This window comes from Accipiter gentilis, chromosome Z (genome assembly GCF_929443795.1).
Source record: "Accipiter gentilis chromosome Z, bAccGen1.1, whole genome shotgun sequence".
NCBI classification, from domain to species: Eukaryota; Metazoa; Chordata; class Aves; order Accipitriformes; family Accipitridae; genus Astur; species Astur gentilis.
In genome coordinates, this window is record NC_064919.1 from 85,029,814 (window position 1) to 85,050,055 (window position 20,242).

Genomic DNA, 20,242 nt, shown 5'->3' on the forward strand with positions numbered 1-20,242 from the left:
CTTCTGGGATAAACGGAGCTCTCTCATATGGACGATATGCGCTGTGGTGACTTGTCCTGAGAAAGAGTCTTCAGAATATTGGACCTTTTCATGCAGGGGGTAAAGCACAGGAAGAAATTTGCTCCTCTGGCATAAGCTTATCTCTAAGAGAGACAGACCTTTCCTGGAAGCCAGTATGGAATTCACTCCAAAGAAGAAGTAGCAGAGAGTAATTAAAACCCTCACTACCTCTCCTTGAAGTACACAGTATCTTTCTTTCGTCTGCCTCCTCTGTGCAAACACACAGCAATCATTGAAAAGATATGCAAACCAACCCCAAACAAGTTAAAGCAATGCACAAGATAAAATTAGGCCAGCAAAACTTAATGTTTCACACATTTCTCCCTCTGGGAAAAGGTGACAGAACAAACAGTATGCTACAGATATTAGTCACACTGTCTAATGTGTCACGGGAAGGAGCTCAGATGCTGTGGTCATAAGAACAGAATAGGAATCTATTTAGAAGAAGCCTGTGAGCTGCTCCACCAAACACCTAACAAGATACCCACCTTTATGTGTCCTATTCAACATGAGCTCAGTGGAGCACCAGTCTACTGGGAGAAAGACATTACACTTGCCTACAGCAAAACCCTAGCATAAATTCTCACTAAACTGGGGGAGTTGGAGGGAAGAGAGGAGACAGGGCTGCAAAGTACCATTTGTGGTACCATCTAACAGAAACAGAGACCATACCTGAGTATAGCAGTGCATCAGCAAACAGTGTCTGGCAAGATATATGTCTGCAAAGGCCATGGAAGCGTGAGCCCAGACACGTCAGAGAAGTGTGACGTGATATTAGGAAGAAATTCATCACGGAGCCGTGGAAAATTAAGTTAAGTTAAAAGGGATACCTGGAGATGTCTAGTCCCACCTCGTGCGCCAAGCATGGCTAACTGCAAGGCCACGTCCAACCGAGTTTTGAAAATTTCAAGGGTGGAGATTTCCCCCAGCACTTTGGGACCCCATCCCAGGGCTGCACCACTCTCAGTGGGAAGATTTTTTTTTCTTTACATCTGATCAGGATTTTCCTTGTTGCAACTTGTGTCCATCGCCTCACGCCTTTCCACTGTTCACCTCTGAGAAGAGACTGGATTGATGGTCTCTGTAACCTCCCTTTAAGCAGCAGAAGACTGCAAATAGATTCCCCCTCAGTCTTTTCTTCTCAAGGCTTAAAACTCCATTTACCTCAGCCTTTCCTAGTATGCCATGTGCTTCAGCCCCTTGACTATCTTAGTGACCTTCCACTGCACTCTCATATATCAGCCTAAGAAACTTATAAAACTTATCTTGAGATAAAATGTGCTCAAATTCTGTCCTCAAACTGCATGTGTCCCAGTCCATGGCCTTCTGTTGACCCCAACCAAGCTTTGCTGGAGCCTTTAGCAGTTCAAAAGAAGAACACTGCCCCAGGTTATAAAAAATGATTTTTAAGGATGGCAGTAGCTACACCAGAGCTGAAGCAGTAGCTGTGCTATTTGTGCATTGTACAGTCCTGTGGGTAGGGCACTCATCCGGGGTTTTCTCTCTGCCTGATGCTAAACAGGGAACTGTAACACAGCACCTTCATCCCAGAGGTACAGGACATTTTGGGCTGTGGAAGCTGTCCCACTTTTAGAAAAAGCTGCTTTTTTCACAGCCAGTGACACTATTACTTTGTGGTCAAAAAACTGCTCTATGAGTCAAGAGATGTTGAATTAAATCCTTGCTTTGAACCAAGCAGAAATCAGGTCTCCACCACCCCAGCTGGTGCCCTCTCCGCTGGGCCACGGACCAGAAGGAAGTCTCCTCCCTCAAGGATGCATGAACGACGTCTACATCCTCTAAGGATTCCAACCTAGAAACGTTGCTTTGGCTAAAATTTGCAAATTTGAATCCTGAATAATCTCAAGTTGACTGAAAATGCCTTTTTTTTTCCCCCTTGGTGCATAAACTCTTTGCTGGAAAAAGTTCAGCTAGCTCTACCTCTGCCCTGCTGGGGAACGACAGCGACACTTAGTACCGAAATGTCCTGAGCAAAGCTTGCAGGGAAATGTCAGGAAAGCAGTGGGGGGTAGAAGCAGATTAGAGTTGCCAGCTGGAGTGCACTCGCAGGCAGAGAGATCAGACCTCTCACAAATAACCAGCCCATGCCCAACGCTCCAGATGCTGTCTGGGAAAAAATTGTCTGGCTACTAAAACTGCTGGAGCAAAATGCCCTCGCTTTCCATCCCCAGCCCCTCACCCAGGATGAGTGATTTCAGCTTCATGTAAGCTGTTAGCACAGAGAGAGCGAGCTTCTGCTGTCTCCTTCTGGGACGCTGCTCCAGAGAGGCGCAGTCAGGAGGCAGAGATTCATTTCACCAGCTTCATTTGCTCAGGGGAGATCACAGCAAGGGACGTGGAGGTAGCGGGAAACCTGTGGCAGGCTGATTGCTCAGTCACTACGTGGGTACGTTGCCTACCTTACCTAGCACGAATCGCCTAAACGCCGGGCATCCAGCCCAAGAGCATCCTATCGGTCCTCCCTACGGTCAATGGTCGGGGCCGGGTATCACCAGGGAAGCAGCGCATCCCAATGAAGCTGGGAGCAGGCGAACAACCATTCAAGGCATCTCTCCCTCTCTCAGACCCATCTCTCTTTTAACTACAGAGGAGGCCTAAATAGTTCGGTAGACGAGGTGAAAGCCAAACATAGCTTTTTCGATGACTAAACCAGCACAAAATGAACGCCACCCTACAAGGAGATGTTTGTGGGTGTCGTGCACACACACACAGGATGATGCGGGATGTTGATTTGGATTGTGAGGGTCAAGAAAGTCATCTCAGGGAGCTGAGCTGAGGGTATTTTTATTTTCTGTCTCTTCCTCTCAGAAAAATTAGCTGCCGCTTGGCAATGAGACTGCTACTTTACATTGCAACTAAATATTTTTTAGGGTACCTGGAACTTGCTGTGGACAATCTGCATGCTTTTAAGCTCAAACTTTATCACTATTTATGCACGGATTTTAACTGGGCTGTAGAACACCTATAAACAATGAAAAGAAAGTGAGCGCAGTGTATATGAATAAAATGTTGATCATTTGCTTTCGAGCTGAGCAAATATCATAGCTGACAGGAACTTTAAACCAGCAACTTGAAATTAATTGTGCACTGTATGCTATAACAGAAAGGTTTGACATGTCCGATCATTCGATTTACCTCTACCCAGCCTTCTCCCAGCTGCAGTGTAAAACACACTCCGCAGGGTCTCACACCCCACTAACGCCGAAATACCTTCATCCTGGAATTCATCTTCAAAGACTCAACCACAGGTTTTTATGGTTCTGTTGCATGTCTCTAGTCTTTCACTTAAAAACAGGCTCCTCTGACTGTAAAACAAAAAGACTTTGCTCTGTTGCAAAGAATAACAGTCAGCTTCAGCTATATAATGAATTGTCTCAAATTCTCTTAATCTCTTTTATATAAAGGAAAAAGAACTGAATAAAGACTGAGTCCCACATTCAGGATTATTTGTGACATTTGAATGCAATGCAATTAGTGCTTCATTAAGGCAGCTTCTTATCTGCCTGGCTTTGACAGCACAAAGTAACATTAAAATTCTGAGGGAAGCAACTCTGCAGAATTCAACAGTCTCACAATTCCTGTTATTTCACTCAGACAGCTTTCATCCTTTCTTATTTCTAGCTTTTCAGCTTTGTATCTAAAACACTGGGCAGCAGGTGAAAACATCGCGTGGACTGAGGAACCAGCTCTCCCAGGAGGAAGTTTCCAAAGCATGCATTTAGATAAGTTTCCTAATTAGAAGTCACAATTTTTTTACAATGAAACGGTGAAACACTGGGAGAGGTTTCCCAGAGAGGTGGTGGATGCCCCATCCCTGGGAACATTCCAGGTCAGGTTGGACGGGGCTCTGAGCAACCTGATCTAGTGGAAGATGTCCCTGCTCATGGCAGGGGGGTTGGACGAGATGACCTTTAAAAGTCCCTTCCAACTCAAACCATTCTGTGATTCCATGATTCTATGATTCTATGATTCTATTCTCTGATTTTTCAGAAACACAGAGCAGTGTCATGGTAGCTTGATGTGGAAGAACATGAGGTTCAGCATTAGGTCAGAGGAAAATATCCAAATTAAGTCTCTCCCAGCAGTGGTGAGATCGGAAAGTGTTGTTCAGCTTTGGAGAGTTTTCGGTATGTCTTTCTGTGCATAGCAACAATCAATAATATTAATTCCGGTCCAACACGTCACTAAACAAATTTTGTTCCCTCTGGAGGGCTAGGTATCAGCATTTAAAACCTATTCCCACTTTTGGTGCAGTTTGAATCTTTGGCACCAAGTTCATTACTTTGCTGAGATCCTGAATGAAGTTTCAATGTATTATATCTCGACAGAAAAAAAAAAATATGACTACTTCCCTGCTTGTAAATTGAATCTTTTGGCTGTGTACAACATCATTGATAATTCATGCATTTTAATTGGTATTTATGCATTTCTATTTCTGGTAAACTAAAAGCAGTATAAATTATGACCAGCAACAGTTTACAAAAAGACCGAAGAGAATTAAAAAGATCATTTATTGTTATTTTAATAGAACAAGAAAACTGAGAAAATCCTGTAGATAAATGGAGCAACAAATGGTTAATTACGGGGTTGATGGCTTAATCTAGCTTCTCATTTCACTGTGCTAGTTAGCACTAACTGTGAACCATCTGTCTGAGAGTTTAGCACTACCCCCACAAGTATTTCATTATGCAGTTTTAATATGCACTTTTGACAGAAATGGAAATGGGCTCAGATCAGTTTTCATGTCACACCAGGCTACATAAGTTTTCAAGGCTGGAATACAAATCAGAGAACACAAATCCTTCCTCCCCTCTTCCAGAGCGCTCCTGTCCTCACTCTCAGCCTGGGAATGCAAATGTTATGCTTAACTTTGCAGGGAAGGTGGGAAAGAAAACTAATAAATAAAGTTCTCGAAGTATCACTGGAGGTAGAAGATCCTCCATGCTCTGTTTCTCCAAGAAAAAGAGAAACTATGGGTACAATTCTCAAAAGCTTCTAAAATCCTGGTCTAAAAGAGTTGCATGCATGGTCCGCCTGTTGCTTCTGGAGGGCTATAAACCCATCGGATGGGTCCAAATGAGAGACTTTTTTGCCCACTTCCCTGGGAAAGCTTGGCTTTGGGTGGGACAGTCCAGTGGGCTGGATGACCGGACAGGACCAGGAAGGTGGGAAGGTGCTACCTGCCACTAAAGATGCCGCCATCCCTTGCCTGTGAGCTATTACTAATTCATGACTGCAAGATCCGGAATGTCTCTGGATGAATAAGCTTTATTTGATTTCATTTTATATGAATATGATTTATAAAACTCAGGGGAAAGTATCGGGGAACTGGCAAAGGGAGTTTGACCAAGATGACTGAATCAAATCAGAGAACAGATCGAGTTATTCCTTAGGCACAGAGAGAAAAATTGTGTGTCTGTGGCATCTATTCTGAAGATATATGCTGGAGGCCTGATGCTTTGGAAAGCTGCACAAGAGTTGCCGAGAAAAAAAGTTCAAAGCGGTAATGCTCAAGAAAAAAGATACTGAAATGCTTTTTAGGCCATGCTCATGGAGGTGAAGAGCAGTTCATCTCTTCACTGGAAACTGGTGGTCGCCTAGGACCAGCATTTAGAAACACATTATTTATGGGAAAAAGAAGGACAGCTTCAGACTAGTTGAGAAGGATGAAGGACTCAATAAAAAAAATCGTGCACTATTCTTTCTGACCACAGGTTAAGCTGCTGGGTCTTAACCTATTCTCATAAAAAAGTCACGATACAGAAGTCCAGTGTGATACCTACTCCAGAAAAAACATGCTAAATAGACATGGCAGAGATGTGTGACTTCCTTAATCACATCTGGTGCTGTGGAATCAGCACATCGATCCATCTCTATCTTAGAAATATAATTATAGGGACCAGTAACAAGCAAACTACATTTAACTGCCCATATAGAAGTGATTCTTACAAGGAGCTGGTGGCTTGGTAGAGGAGATAAAGGCAAGCACTGTGCTTTTGTGCAAGATAGGACAGTAGGGAAAAAACGCAATCAACAGAAGCTGCCGGAGCCATTTTGCATGTTCTATTCAAAATGCAAGAAGAAAATGACACTCTTACTTGTATGAACAGGAAAGGAAAGAAATCTGCCTGTGTGCTAGAGGGAGAAGGGAAGGGGAGAGATGGGATGCTTCACCTGAAGGGATGGATTATTTGGAAATGTCCCACCCAGCCCAGGCCCACGCTAGCTGTCCCTGCCTGACAGAGGGGGATCCACTCTCCCACGGGGTCAGAGCCTGGCAGGGGTCTGCAGGAGCTGAGATACATCCCAGGGACCAGAAAATACTGCAGGTGCCCTGGGTGGCAAGCCAAAGCTCTTTTGTAGGGGGGAGGAGAGTGAGATCTAACAGCAGAGACTGTGGTAAAGCTTTACAGCACAGCTTTGCCCTTGCTCTCTTCTTTTTTTTTTGGACTCAATTCCTGCAGGGGAAAACCATGAGAACCCAAATGGAAAAATGTAGGAAATTAATAACAGCGAGTCACTGGCAGCCGTTCTCCTCTTTCTCAAAGGCTGAGAGGCTTCAACACAAGCAGGTTGCAAAGAAATACACGATGTGAAGTGCATTACCCTTTCCAGGAACCAGTGCGGGCGAGTCCCTTTCCCGTCCATCCGGATCCTCATCTTCCTGAGGGGTGCGATGTCGGCGATCTCCATAATAAAACTGTCCTCTTGGCCTCGCTCAAACCTGGAGGGATGGAAAGACTGAGGAGGTTTCCCGCTGCTTTGTGGCATCGTCGCCTCTCGATCCCCTGTCCATGCTGCAACTCACGTCTTGCCAACAGCCTCAAATTAAAAGTTTATGAGTGCACTTTATTGGACTTGAGCTTTCCTGTCCTGCGATCACCAGCTACTGTGTTTTTGGCAAGACACCTCAGCGCAGATTTGACAGGGATTCCTCCTCCCCTGGAAAATCAAGCCCATACGAGGCACCTGGAGCCGTTCCAGGCAGCCTGTAGCATACATTATCACTCTGTTTGTGACCAGAACAATACAGACAAAGTCAGGTTTCTGCACATCGCCTTCCTCCTGGCATCTGCCCACGTGCCTGCCCCTTAGCCCATCCCAACTAGAAGGCAAAGCAATTTTACTTAATCTTCTTTCGCTAAGATGCAGCGCGTAACTTTGCATTTGCCGCGGTGATAGACAGTTGCTGCAGCTCAGCTAAAAACGGCAACCTGATTGCAAGTCAGAGCCCAACGCCTAAGTTTAGTAAGCACAGGCAAATTGTGTTAGAAAGGAACCAAAACTGACCATCCTGCACTCTCCTGCTGAATTTGAGGAATTTGGATTTGCAAACTAGCTCCATCTTTGGTAAGAACCGGGGTGGGTTTGTGTAACATTGCACACAAGATCTTACCCTATGCTTGGCTGCTGTATATAGGCACAAGGATGTGTAGGAGCTGCTCATCCATAGCAATCAGCAGAAAGCAGGAAAAAGGGAAAAACAGCTAACATATGCTTCTTGAAGAAGATATTACGCTGGCTAGGAGTGCAGCTACCTTACCTCCCTCTTAGCATCAATGACGCTAAGAAGAAAGCCTTGCTCCAGTGAAAGTGTTGCCTCAGGCTCAGTATTACTCTGTTAGAGCAAGTGTATTTTCCAGGTTTGCCCTCCAAATACTCTTGGCAGAACTGCTGTGGGCTTGGAGGTGGAAATCCAACCCTTGCTAAGTAGAAGGGCAGCCAGATCCAGGGGGTCTACCAAGCACCACCGTGCCCAGTCTGCTGTTGAGGTTCCTCCTTCATGCAAACTTCTCCTTGGGAATAAAGTTACCCGAGTCTGCCGAGAGATTTGGGGAGAGCTCTGCAAACTGTGGGCACTACCATAATATAAATAATCCGTAACGACGGTATCTCGTTCCTGGCAATGTACTCAGCCTCCTATAGCTGTGCAGTGCCAGGATATGGAGAAAAACCCGTTTCTTTACCAACCTCTGCTCAGATTACACCCTGCAGCATGAATGTGATTATCCTCACACCATTATCTGAGCCTGCAAAACTGCAGATGTTAGCAATAGGGATTGGCTCGAGCCTCTCAGTTTTCATCCAGGCATTGCTTTCCCTGTGCTCCCAGAGGCATTTGGATAGGGGGGTTTGGTCCCAGTCCATTTCCAGTTATTAAGGGTTACGTTTGCTCTTTGAAAAACTCCCCTCTTGTTATTTGTCTTTCTGTGGCAGCCTGTCTTACTGTGAGAAAGAGAATGTGCTTTTGTGCCTGGACTGGATTTATTTCCACATCTATTTAAGAAAAAGGTGTGACCCTTCCAGCCTAAATTATCCCATGATCTTATGATCAGTTTTCATTACAATCACTATTACCTACAAAGCTTCAAAGAAGTCTCTCGCTCTGATCCTTGCCAGGCTGAGCAACTCTAAGCTAAACAGTCTGTTAGCAAAATAAACCACTATTTATCTTCAGTAAATGCCCTGTTTACAGTTTGTAAGGCTGATACTCACCTGCTACTTCCAAGAAGCCATTGTACTAGAGGGAAGCAATTGCTAAAGTGACAAACTGGGTGACCCAAGAGCTCTTTCCTATCCCTAATTTATATGAACATGAACAAAAGCCTGAAAAAAATTGAGAAGAGAACAAGTACCCAGACAAGCTGACTGCTGCTATTCCTTTTCCAGGACACTGAAGCATTTATCCGAGGGTTTTCATTAAGCTTTCCTACCCATGCCTGCACTTATAAATATTTCTATTGCCCAGAGGTCTTGGCAATAACAGTAATGTAGCTAAAATTGCCTTAAATCTGCGGCAGGTTAGACAAACGGTTCTTCGTAATGCACTAAGCTGCTGTGAGTGAATTGGCACTGGATGGCCCCAATAAAGATGAAGTGCCTTCTACCACGCGGTTGCACCCCTCGCTGCTGGCGCAAAGGCTGGAGCAATTTCCGTGCGAAACAAAAGCCGGGGAAGCCTGTGCTGTTAACATCTGGATGAAGACTGGTGGGAATGGGGTGGAAACTGGCAGTATACGTGTTGGGGGACATGCATGTCCTCTGCAGAGGGTGCTAATGAGATGATGAGAGCTCTGTGCTGTTGGAGGTGTGATACAGAGCACCTCTAGCTAGCAGAGATGTGCCAGGACATCCTCAAAGAATAGCACAGCATCCTGGGGTTATTAACGTATTTGTAGCTGGGTTTTACATATCCTTCTTCTTTATACAGCCCCAATGAGTTTTTTCAACACCTTTTGCAGATCTTCTATTGGCAGAACACAACCCAAGCAACTAATAACATACAAACTGTGTGGCTCTCGTTTATTGCGTTTTCATATCCTTATATCAGAGATTATCCATCCCACCCATATAGACTAATCTGATGGCTTTTTATAGGCCACATAGTTTAGGGATATCAGTTGCCTGGCCAGGTGGAGAAAAACTGCAAACCCTCTTTTGAGGGGCTGGAGATGTCTTGGTCCCTTTTAGAGGTTTTTGGTTGATGTACCCTGATGTGAAATCTGCTTTACTTTTCAGTACAAACAGTCATGGTCCATTTTCCCAACTACTAGAATTGAATATTGGGCTTAAAATAGTGGGAGACAGATCCGTTTGGGATTGCTTGGGGTCTTGGAAGGGGGATGTCACCGATAGCCAGACATGCTGGTAACACAGGTGCATTGCCCCACACATTGGATGTCTCTCTGTGATGGAGAGCAGGTCCAAGAGCTGCGCTTTTCTATGAGACTCAGCCACGTTTCTCGTGGAGATTTTAGTCAGCAGCACCTCATATTTTTTTTCAGAGCAAACAAGGCTCGTGCTTGTTACTAACTAAACCCATGAAAGTTTCCAGCATAGCTGAACACGCCTGCCCAGACACCCACTCTGCTATGACAGCTGCAAGTAAAACATCCCCTGAGCAAACACCTCTACGCAGGGAGCCTTATCTTCAATTATCCAGCCCACATGTGATATGCAAAGCTGCGGTGGAGAAACTGCATCACCAGGAGCCTGGGGGAAAAGTCCAGCGTCACCTCAGCAAGCTGAACTCGAACTGTGTGCCCAAACGCTCCAGCTCTCCTGACGCTCTGTAGCTGCTTTGCTGAATAAGATCAGAGGTAGTCAATTAATTAAGTTTAAGCCTGATTAAAGCAGTCTCTAAAAGATGGGTAGTGCCATGTTCATTCTGGAGCATGCCAAAACTTTCTGTACCGAGGCTGGTGCTAGAAAGGAACAGGAAAGCGTTAGGAAATGAATCGGTGGCACGTGGCTTTTTTTGGCTTAGAGAAACGCTGGCGTCAGACTAGGGTTACGGTGTTTGTTAGCTGGTTCTGCTGAAGAAAACATGAGATTTCACCTTTTTAGTAAAACGAGAGCAGGCAGCGCAGCTCGCAGCCCGTTTCCGTCTCTCTCCACCGTAAGGCCACATCTGGGCAGACAGATGTCGTTGTGTGTCCCTTTCGTGCCAGCTGCAGACAAGCCGGCCCCAGTTCCAAAACCGCCCGGTTACATTAGCATGGCACAGAGCCCGAGCTAAGAAGCCTACTTCTCAGCAGGGCCCTCCGCTTACCAGCTCAGGTTCTGGCATCCCTCCTGCGGCTTCTGGACCAAGCTGGCTGACATCTGGCCAGCTCAGCGAACGGGAGGAGCAGACGGAGGAAAGTCAGCACCTTCCCATCGCAGGCAATTCCCAAGGCAGGTGTGTGCCTCTTGGTTTGTCTTTCTTTCAGTGTGCAGTTACTCATGTATCGCCATTAAATAGTGTCTAAATTAAATGACTTATTTTTCCACAAAAGATGTGTTTTGCTGAAATTGCACCTGTGGTTTCAGGCAACGTACACAGTTTCTCTTGGAGCCGATGCAGGACTTCACAATTCATATTTTTGTTCACAATACTTCTCCTTAAAGCCACTGAGGAACAGGGTAAACAAAACTTCTACAAACGACAAAGGATGGTTTCCCTGGCTACACAGTGCTCTCCTTTCCTCTGCTCTGCTAAATAAATTACAATAACACTTACAAGGGGCCCAGTTCTGAACCTATAAAGTCAATGGGAGTTTATCTCTGTGTTACAGAGGAAGCACAATCAAAGCCTCAAGTGCTTCTTGACTTGATGCTAGAATCTGTTATCACTCCACTTGTAACCAACAAAAATGACAAAGTTATTGTACCTGTCTCCATTTTTTTCCAGCTGCATCTCCTCAGTGTTCCCATTCGATCCAAAGACAGTCATGAAAATACTGGCGTCGGTACCGCCGCTTTCGATGTCTCCAGTCACAACCGTGACTTCGTAGAGGATCTGGTGAGAATTTGAAACAATCAGAAGATCTCATTCAAACAGCTGTCCTTAACCCAGGCAAAAGCCTGGGCAAAAGGTGAGACAGGCTTTGCAAGAGATTTACTTTTTTGCCAGAAATGGTTACAACACAATTTCTTGGTTTCTCTCCACACTGTGGTTCCCATTGGCAAAGTTAGAGATTGCAACTTGCTACGGGACCCTCCTCTTTGCCTCATCTATGACTTTTTCTGCAGATTTTCTCAACCTAGATAGACTCAGAGGGAGACACACATTCATTTTGACAACCATATGCTTGGGGAGCGATGAAGACCTGGTAAACTGCTTCTTCACGGGAGTCACAACCTTCACGTCAGTGGGTAGATCCCCAACCTTCTGCTACTGGCATCTCCTCCCGGCCACCTCCCAGCACTCCAGACCTCTGTACCGCACCAAACTTTTGTCATTTTTAAAAAACATCTCCTAAAGTCACAAGTGTTTCTTTCCCTTGACCGCAAAATGTTTCCCCGAAGTGTTCGGTGTCTATCTGGGCCACATTTAGTCCAACATCGCTAATAGTTTTGAAGTCTATATATCTGAACACTCTCTACAGCAGAAAAATGCAGCTATCCTATTTCCCAGTGGGACACACACCTCTGCATTGAATGCAGAGTGTTCCCAGATCTTGTACATTAAAGGTATGTCAATTTATGAAAAGATGTTTTGCATCATTTTCACTTTACTAGCCTAACTTTGCTCTTTTCTCCTGACATGTGAGTAGTAAGATTCAGAATAAAATATTTCAAAAGCGTACAAGTCCCAGTGGCTGTCAGTGGCATTAAGACTTTTCAGCCACTTAGACGCTTTCAAGATCGTACCTATGGTAACAAGACCTCTGGATTTAAGAGGTGGAAGGATATCAAGAAACAGCCCCAACAAAACTTACTTCAAATAGTGCACTGCTAGGCAAATTTTATTGGCCTGAATTGTGATTGCCACATAAATAAACAGTGCAAAAGAATTTCATCATAGAAAAATTATTTTTCATGTTTTTTCAATTCTGAATAATCTGTCTATCACATATTCATCCATGCACATTTTAAATCATAGCAAAGCATCATATTTCCTATAGGTAGGAGAAAAAACCCCTCTTCTACTGATGCATTAAAGGTTTTCAATGACTGTGGTGGACATTGACTAGTTTCTTTATGTATGGGAAGGCAAATACTCAATTTAAAGCACAAAAAGGGAATATCAAGCCAAGAAGAAAATTAAATTGAAATGGGTACATATGGCTGTGCAAGAGTCAAGCAAAAGCAAAACAAAAAAGCATTAACTTTCCCAAAGATGTTAAATGTATTAGTCTTCTTGAACTCTAAAAAAAAATAATTTAAAATCAGTTTCTAACTACAGCTGTTTACAAGGGAACAGTCCCAAATTCCCTCAACTAGGAGACTGATCAGAAAGTCAAATGTGCACTTCTGATTTCATGTCTCAAGCATCTCCCCTGATTTCCTTCAAACCTTTCAGTAAGTTTCTGGCCCAACACCATAGAAAAAAATTAGTTAGATGTGTCTATTTTTGGCATGCTTATGAATATAAATATTCAGGATTGGGCTTTTAAAGGAAAACTGAACATCAGTTTTGATTAACATCCACTTCAATCTACGGGCAAGCCATCAGCTCACCAATAGAAGCTTGGAAACCTTATCTTGGAGGTTAAACAACTGATAGGAAGTTTTTAAGAGATTAGGTTTTAACCTTGATATTCAGTCTGAGGGAGGGGTTTTTCCCTCTTCGGTCAATTCTATCGCTGAAACCTGTGTTGAGTTGTTGAATCCTTCACAGATGCTAAAAATGTTATCACATTTTAGTGTGTCTGGGGAACAAGAAAGATTTCAGGAGAATATCTTTAGCTTGGGAATCAAGAGCAGCATGAAGAAAAATTAATGTACTATGAAAGCATAACCTCACTGTAAATAGAAACACATCTATAGAGATTTTAAATTGCCATACAAGTATTAAACACGGTATTATTGTCCCATTCATCCAGACTGTTACTTCTGTTATAAATCTTACATCCAAAATCAGCATAGCTCAGCTTTCCAATTTGTACTTGGTTGAAATATGGCGTAGCACACATTAGTTCAAATTTCATATATATGGATGAAAAGTCTATATAGGTTTTTTCATTGCTTATTCAACTTTAATCAGTTATTCATTTCAAAGATCAAGCTTACAAATGTCTCCATGTTTTAACAACTTCCAATTATTATTAGTTTCTAACTGAATTCAGTTTCCCTATCCTGTATCGTAAAAGCTGATATGTAGCCACACTATGCAGAGAAGAAAAGATCTCCATTACTCTAATTTGATGAGTTGTTAGAAGTATCTCCTCAAACAAAACACAATGGAGTTAGATTGCACCAAGGTGTTCACCTTGCAGCTACTCCAACTCCATGGGTGATGGCAGTGGGTGCTCCAGGTGTGGTGACAAAACGAGGACACGCAGCTGAACCGCGTCCTACCTGCTCTGCCTTACCCTCTTGTGCTGCCTATGCCATAGCTGCATCCAGCCAGCATTATTAAATAGCGCTCTAAGTGGTAATGATGCTAAACCATTCCTAAAGGTTTTGCTAAAGAAATAACAAAGAAAAGGCTCAAACCACATGCAGAAGTCAAAGTATGAGAAGTGCTGACACACAACCTGTATCAGCACAAGGCCATGCAACAGCTAAAGATACAAGATGAGCCTAGAGCCTACCTTGAGGCCAACGTTAACGCAGTCCGCATCCAGGATGTTGAGGATTCGTGAGGTGAGTCCATCACCTTTGTCTCTGGCCAGCCAGCACTTACAGACAAAGTTATACATGACGCCTTTGGTGGGCACGACGATGGTGAGCTCTTCCACCAGCCAGCAGCTCTCAGGAGTAGCACCGTCATGCCCCACCTGTGAGAATCAGCAAGAAACCACCTGCTTGTTAAAGGGGATTTCTTCAGAGACCCCGATCGGGTGTTTTAACCAGTGATGAAGGGCTAAGAGTGTTGACTACATACACCGGCACACAAACCACTTCTGCGGTGGAACGGAGGGAGCTGTGAAATCGTTCATGCCGTCCCAACAGGCAAGACATCAGCGTGCACAGCAGCTGATGTGGGCGAGGAAGCTCAGGTCATCAGCTGCTGAACATGGGGGAAGGCTGGACACCGCCAGTCCCAAAAGAAAGCGAGGTAGACTGAACTGACCTACATGAAAACATGTCCAGTCTCTTACTACTCTACTTCTATTCCATTGATCTCCACCTGCTAGTTTGCTGATCTCTGCAGGCCCTTTCCTCCACCTTTCCAACCCTTCCACTGCTGTTGCAATGCTTAGAAGCGACTACCCAAAGCTTCGTAGCCAATATGAAAGATGCAGCTACGCAAACACCCACATGTATTATTCAAGCGCTCCTTCCCTCACAAATCCACATCTAAGTCAACTATACGTATCAAGCTGTTTCTCTGCTTCCCATCTCCTTAAACTGCAAAAGCTCCATGTTTGTGTATATAGGAGCCAACAGATGGAGCTTACATCTGTATCTGGTTGATTTTCAACGACTACCTCCCCCAAGCTCAAGAATGGTCCACCCTGGAGAGCAGGAAGCCACACAAGAGTGGGAGAAAGCCTGCATAGATGAAAAAAGGGCTCCTGACAAAACTTAAATAGAGAAAGGAAGAATGCTAGAGGTGGCAGCAGGGACAGGGGACCTGGAGAAATACGGAGACACTGCCCAAGTGTGCAGGGATGAGGTTAGGAAAGCCAAAACCCACCTAGAGCTGAATCATGCAAGGGCCGTGAAGAGCATCAAGCAATGTTCCTACAGGTATATCAGCAGCAAAAGGATGCTGATGGTGCAAACTTCTCCAAGAAACTGCATGTGTCCCTCTTAAAGAACAGGGACAATTAATGAGGGGGCAGGCTTAAAAGCATAATTATGTATCCCAGCTGATGTATGAAACTCAGTCAGTCAATCAGTCATTCCAATGAGCTATCTGTATATGAAAAGTTAAATAAAAGAGCTACCTGCAGTTCATTATTTTCAGAGCAAGTGTTGTTTTTGTTGTTACTAGCCAAATGAGGTCTTTAGTTCTTGCTGGTTTTGGTTTTAAATTATTAGGATATTTAAGGTTGCTCAGAAAATAATTTTTAATAACAGGTTCATCTGGGGTGATATATCTGTGGTATCTTCCCCCCCCCCCCCCCCCCAAACAAGTGATCTTTTTTATCTGCCTCAGCCATCACTGCTATTAGTATTATTACTATACTAATGTCTGTGCAGCTGCAGAAAATTAGAGTTAACCACTAGGGAAATTCAAGTCTACAATGGATGCATTAATTCTCAGATTCTTGGGGTGTGAGGTGAATGGGAATGTAACACTTGCCTTCCCATTCCCTCTCTGCCAGCTTGACTGCCCTTGTCCAAAACCAAAGCCCCTCTGAGACTGCACACAGCCTCTCGAGACCTGTTGCAGGACGGCACGGATGAGGCAGTGGGGAAAGTTCAGGGCAATGGCTCTGGAATGAAGCAGGGACAGAGCAGCCAGAGGAAAAATCCCGAGGAGCCCATGAAAGTCTGCTGCTCTTTTGGGTTCGTTACAGCCACCTCCTAAAGCCTTATTCCCAGACATTCCTAGGCACCAGATTTTCACAGCAACCTTTAACTCCTTTAGTATCAGTGACTGGCCAGAAAAAAGCATCCTGCACATCCAGCTGCCTTGGAAAACCTGCACACAAGCAGATTTCCAAGGGCTCCAAGAACGAAGTTGTAAAAATCTGGGATAAACTCGTCCAGTGCTGAGTCTTCCGTATGGCCGGTCTTTTAGAGCAGAGCACTGGGATTTGTCTTTCAATTCCAAGCAAATCTTTAGCTAGACCATGCCAATACAGTGAATGATCCAAAGCCACAGCCACACCAGCAGCGTAGCCTGGACATGCATACCAATATCACAACAAGTTTTTGGGGCTGAGTTGTTTGGACTAAGTTAGAATGACAGAATTCCAAAGGCAGCTTTGCCCTTGGGCTGTTTGAAAATCTGTGTACCTCATTCCCACCGGCCTTGAGGGACTGTTGAGTACTTCACACCACCAAGACTAAGATGCACAATTTGCACTGAGCAGCTCACAATCACTTTGAAACCAAACACAACAACAGGGGAAAATGGGAGAGAATTTGAGTGGTAAATAGAAGGAAAAGATGCCAAAAAAAAAAAAGGCATTACTTGCTTATTCTGGAAGGTACAGGGAATATTAGAGAGACCTGAGGGTCTTCCAGGATGAGGTCCCTAGTGAGGGAGGGAATGGACTTGCAACACTTTATACTCCACCACATTTTACTCTGTGCTTGTGATGGTGAAAGGCTCTGAACCAGAAGTGGTTTAGAAGTGCAGACCAATGCAGGATTCTTCTGAACATACCTGTGTCTCTCTGCAGCAATGGCAGTCTAGGGACAGAGATACTTTCATTCGTTAGGAGAAGAAATATTAAAACTTGTTTTAAGAACACAGTATAAAGTGCCTATACCAAATAAGTTGTATTATTTATTTTCATGTCAGCATGTCTATTAAAGTACACCAGTAGTAAATCTTATACCTGTAGGCTTACAAGACAGGTGTAAATGGGCCCCTTTCGAATTACTTCATGTTCCACTGTTTCTGCTTTCACTAGAGTATATTTGCAGCAGGAGAATAACACCGTACTAGAAGTGATATCATGCTGCAAATCTTACAATCCTACTAAATCCTGCAGTCTGCTACCTTGGTTATACAGAGGGCTTCTGGAATCTTAATCCCCATGCTATGCTATTTTCACATGGTAACTGATATTCGGAACTTCTTGCCTTCCAGAAGCAGCCAAATGCCAAATCTGAGAACGAACTGTTCCTCACTTTTCCCAAGTAGATAACTAGCAATTTTCTGCAGTGTCCCTGAACACTGCAATTTTCTACAAGGAAAATATGGACTGATTCCATGGCAACCACAGCAGACTGGCACATCAATGTCATCGCAGGGATGTGGATCAGCAAGAAGAGACCTTCCAAGCAGAGGGCACTGCATGAAAGAAGGCAGAAGGCCAGGAGCAGATGGCTCCTCCAGCCACGAGCTGGGGGGTTACAAACTAAAAGGGAAAAATGAGCAAGAGGTGAAGCAGTAGACTGGTGAGATCACTGAGGATAGGGGTGAAAGGGTGCAGAAGAACGTCACGCAGCTTGAAAACTATATGTTATTTCTTCTTCTAACTCCCTGCATTTCATTTGCAACTTTTTCTCATCTTTCCCATTTGTAATCCTTTCCAAATTATTTCTTTTCCTTGCTTCTATTTCCAAGTGTCTCATCCTATTTTCTCCTATTCTCTGTCCTTTCCTCACCCTACTCGCTGTGTCTTATCCAGCATCCTATTCATTTCTTCAGCTTGCTATTTCTGTCTCCCCGACACTGAGGTGGTATGGAGGTTTTTTCCTCCCTCTCTGTCCCAGCCCATGGCTATTTCCATGTGCACAGTCTGGAAGAGAAGGATTTATGTACTTGCTTCACTTTCAAAGTTTGACCTAGAGATGGCTAGATAAAAAGTGCCACTAATACTCATAATAACCGGGCACTTGGAATGCATTAAGAAAATGGCTTGATAATAAAGTCAAATCTAGTATGGAGACTTCTCAAGGTGTAAGAATCCATTGCTTGAATGAAAGCTAACGGGAGTGCTTCAGTCTATCAGCTGCTACAAGAGGACATACAACTGCAAAGTTTTTTTAATTAGTTAGGATTTTTTTTTTTTTTTTTTTCACTCATCTTCCTCCAAATACACTAGCATGTGCATCAACAGGTAGGTTTACTGCAACACAGGGCATGAGGTAAAAATAAAATTAAATAGGCTCTTGGAGTCCTCACATGCTGTGGGTTTCAGCACTTGAGGGGCTGGAGCAGGCTTTCAGGAGATGGAACTGCCATATGAAATAAGAATGATGTACACAAACGCTCCGGAAGATTCATGTGAAGTTTAAGCTCAGTGATGGAAAGTCTATGCAAATTCTGTCTCCCTGAGCCATAGCAGAAAAAAATGGCTCCTGTACTGAAATCTATTTGTGCACGTTACTTATGAACGATGATTAATTTTCTTCTCTAAGCCTGGGTCCTCCAAGCTGTGAAAACAATTTTCATGTTTAGCTAGAAAATTATACAAGATATGTTTCTCACTGCAGGCACAATTTATGAAACCCAACTGGAAGCAGCATAAAAATCAACTAGGAAAAAGACTGATGGAGGACTGCATCCTGGGAACCTTCACTGCATCTGTCAATAACAGGATTTGACTAAGACAAAACAGCGCCAGAGATGGGACAAAACTGGGACATGTTACAACTTCCTTATAATTCAAAATTATCTTCTGCCTCCCAAGGATTTTGGTATCTTTACGCAAAATATAAAGTGTACTTATTTTGAGGTTCAGCCACATGTGAAATCTCATTAGCACATCCCTGTTTACATTCCTTTTAGACCCAGGTGTCTTTCCTTCACTGCTAAGAAAAACAGGAATATGTGCTTTCTTTGGCCACGTATTTCATGTGCCTCCAGTACTTGCACTGCATTCACAAAGTACCTCCACTTTTTTGATCTCTCCGACATCTAGGCCCCATACAGAGAATTTCTCTACAGAACCATCTGCAAACTCGTCTTTTCCTTCTGGGAGATCCAGCCACAGCCTCTCCGTCTGCACTTTCTGAGGACCCATGATGATGATGAATACTCGGCTGTCGGTGCTGGAGTCATATTCTGTGCCCGTCGTGACGGTGATGTGGTACGGGATCACTGCAACAGACAGGTTTAATCATCAGGAAACCCACACGCATACGCATTTACATGAGACTTCAGAAAACCAGGGACTCATCCCATCAGGGGGAGCAGTTTTGCACCGTAAATAGATTCACATCCCACTGAGCTCATTTGGAGAAGAGATAACACCACGCTGCATTGGGCTACAAATGTGCTTGGGAGACCGCTTCCCTATACGCACTTGGGACAGAATTCTGCAAGGGTTAATCTCCCCAGACAACCCTACTGGCTGCAAGGAGGTTATAAGTCCAAATTTTTCCCTAAGAGATGACAGAACAGCAAAGGGGTTGAATCCTTATTTACACCGAGAGGCCTTCCTGAAGATGAGGCTGAGCGCCTAAATCTTAAATAGGCTATTAGACCAAAGTGATCTTATGCTCACTGTTCAATAAAGGCAAATAAATCTGTGCTGACTCCAAGGTAAACTATCACTGACTGCACGTCCCAGTACAACTGCAAATGTTCTCCTTTGTGCTTCATTCAAGGATTGCTGTGATCTATGGGGCAGCTCAGGGTTTCAGCATCCCTTTGCAAATCCAGGCCACCTATGAATAATCCTTGTCTTAAAGGTGGGTCGCTCCATAATTTTATACATTGCATAGTAATATTGATTAGGAGAAAAACTTTCAAGGCCAAGGCTTGGGACTTAGCAGGTTTTTCTGTGGTTTTCAGAAATTTGTGTTCAGCTGTTAAAAGAGACGAAGTGCCAGACTGTTTTTCAAGTGCTTTCCAAAAGCTCATTTGGATAAGCCAAGCGGGCGGTGCAGAATTAGACAGTGAATACTGGTTTGATTTCTCAGAACATTTGTGCAGGGCTGTTCAAGCCATTCTGACAAGACTCGGAGCTCTGAAACTTGCTTTGTCACAGACTCGAAACTCAGCCTGGCTTCATCATCACTATTTCAATTTAAAAAAAAAAGGTTTATAAACCTTGACAAAAAAACTTGGTTGGCTTTCAGATCATCTGGGGTTGACGTCTAGTTTTGCTTTATGATGACTAACAACATTTTTGGGGTGGGGCTTGTACTAGAAACT

At 43.9% G+C, this 20,242-nt stretch overlaps 1 protein-coding gene across 4 annotated transcripts in view; it reads right to left on the reverse strand.

Annotated features, from left to right (window-relative positions):
- The window catches only part of LOXHD1 (lipoxygenase homology PLAT domains 1), a 140,927-nt gene that overhangs the window by 23,647 nt on the left and 97,038 nt on the right, over window positions 1–20,242 (reverse strand). For 3 of the 4 annotated variants that reach the window (XM_049796003.1, XM_049795999.1, XM_049796001.1), the window contains 4 exons: window positions 18,975–19,183; window positions 14,103–14,288; window positions 11,235–11,362; window positions 6,688–6,805 (listed from right to left, as the gene is read on the reverse strand). In XM_049796003.1, coding sequence (XP_049651960.1) covers window positions 6,688–6,805; window positions 11,235–11,362; window positions 14,103–14,288; window positions 18,975–19,183 — 641 coding nt within the window. Of the gene's footprint in view, window positions 1–6,687; window positions 6,806–11,234; window positions 11,363–14,102; window positions 14,289–16,600; window positions 16,706–18,974; window positions 19,184–20,242 lie in introns of those variants that run through there. The other variant, XM_049796002.1, reaches the window with a different exon arrangement.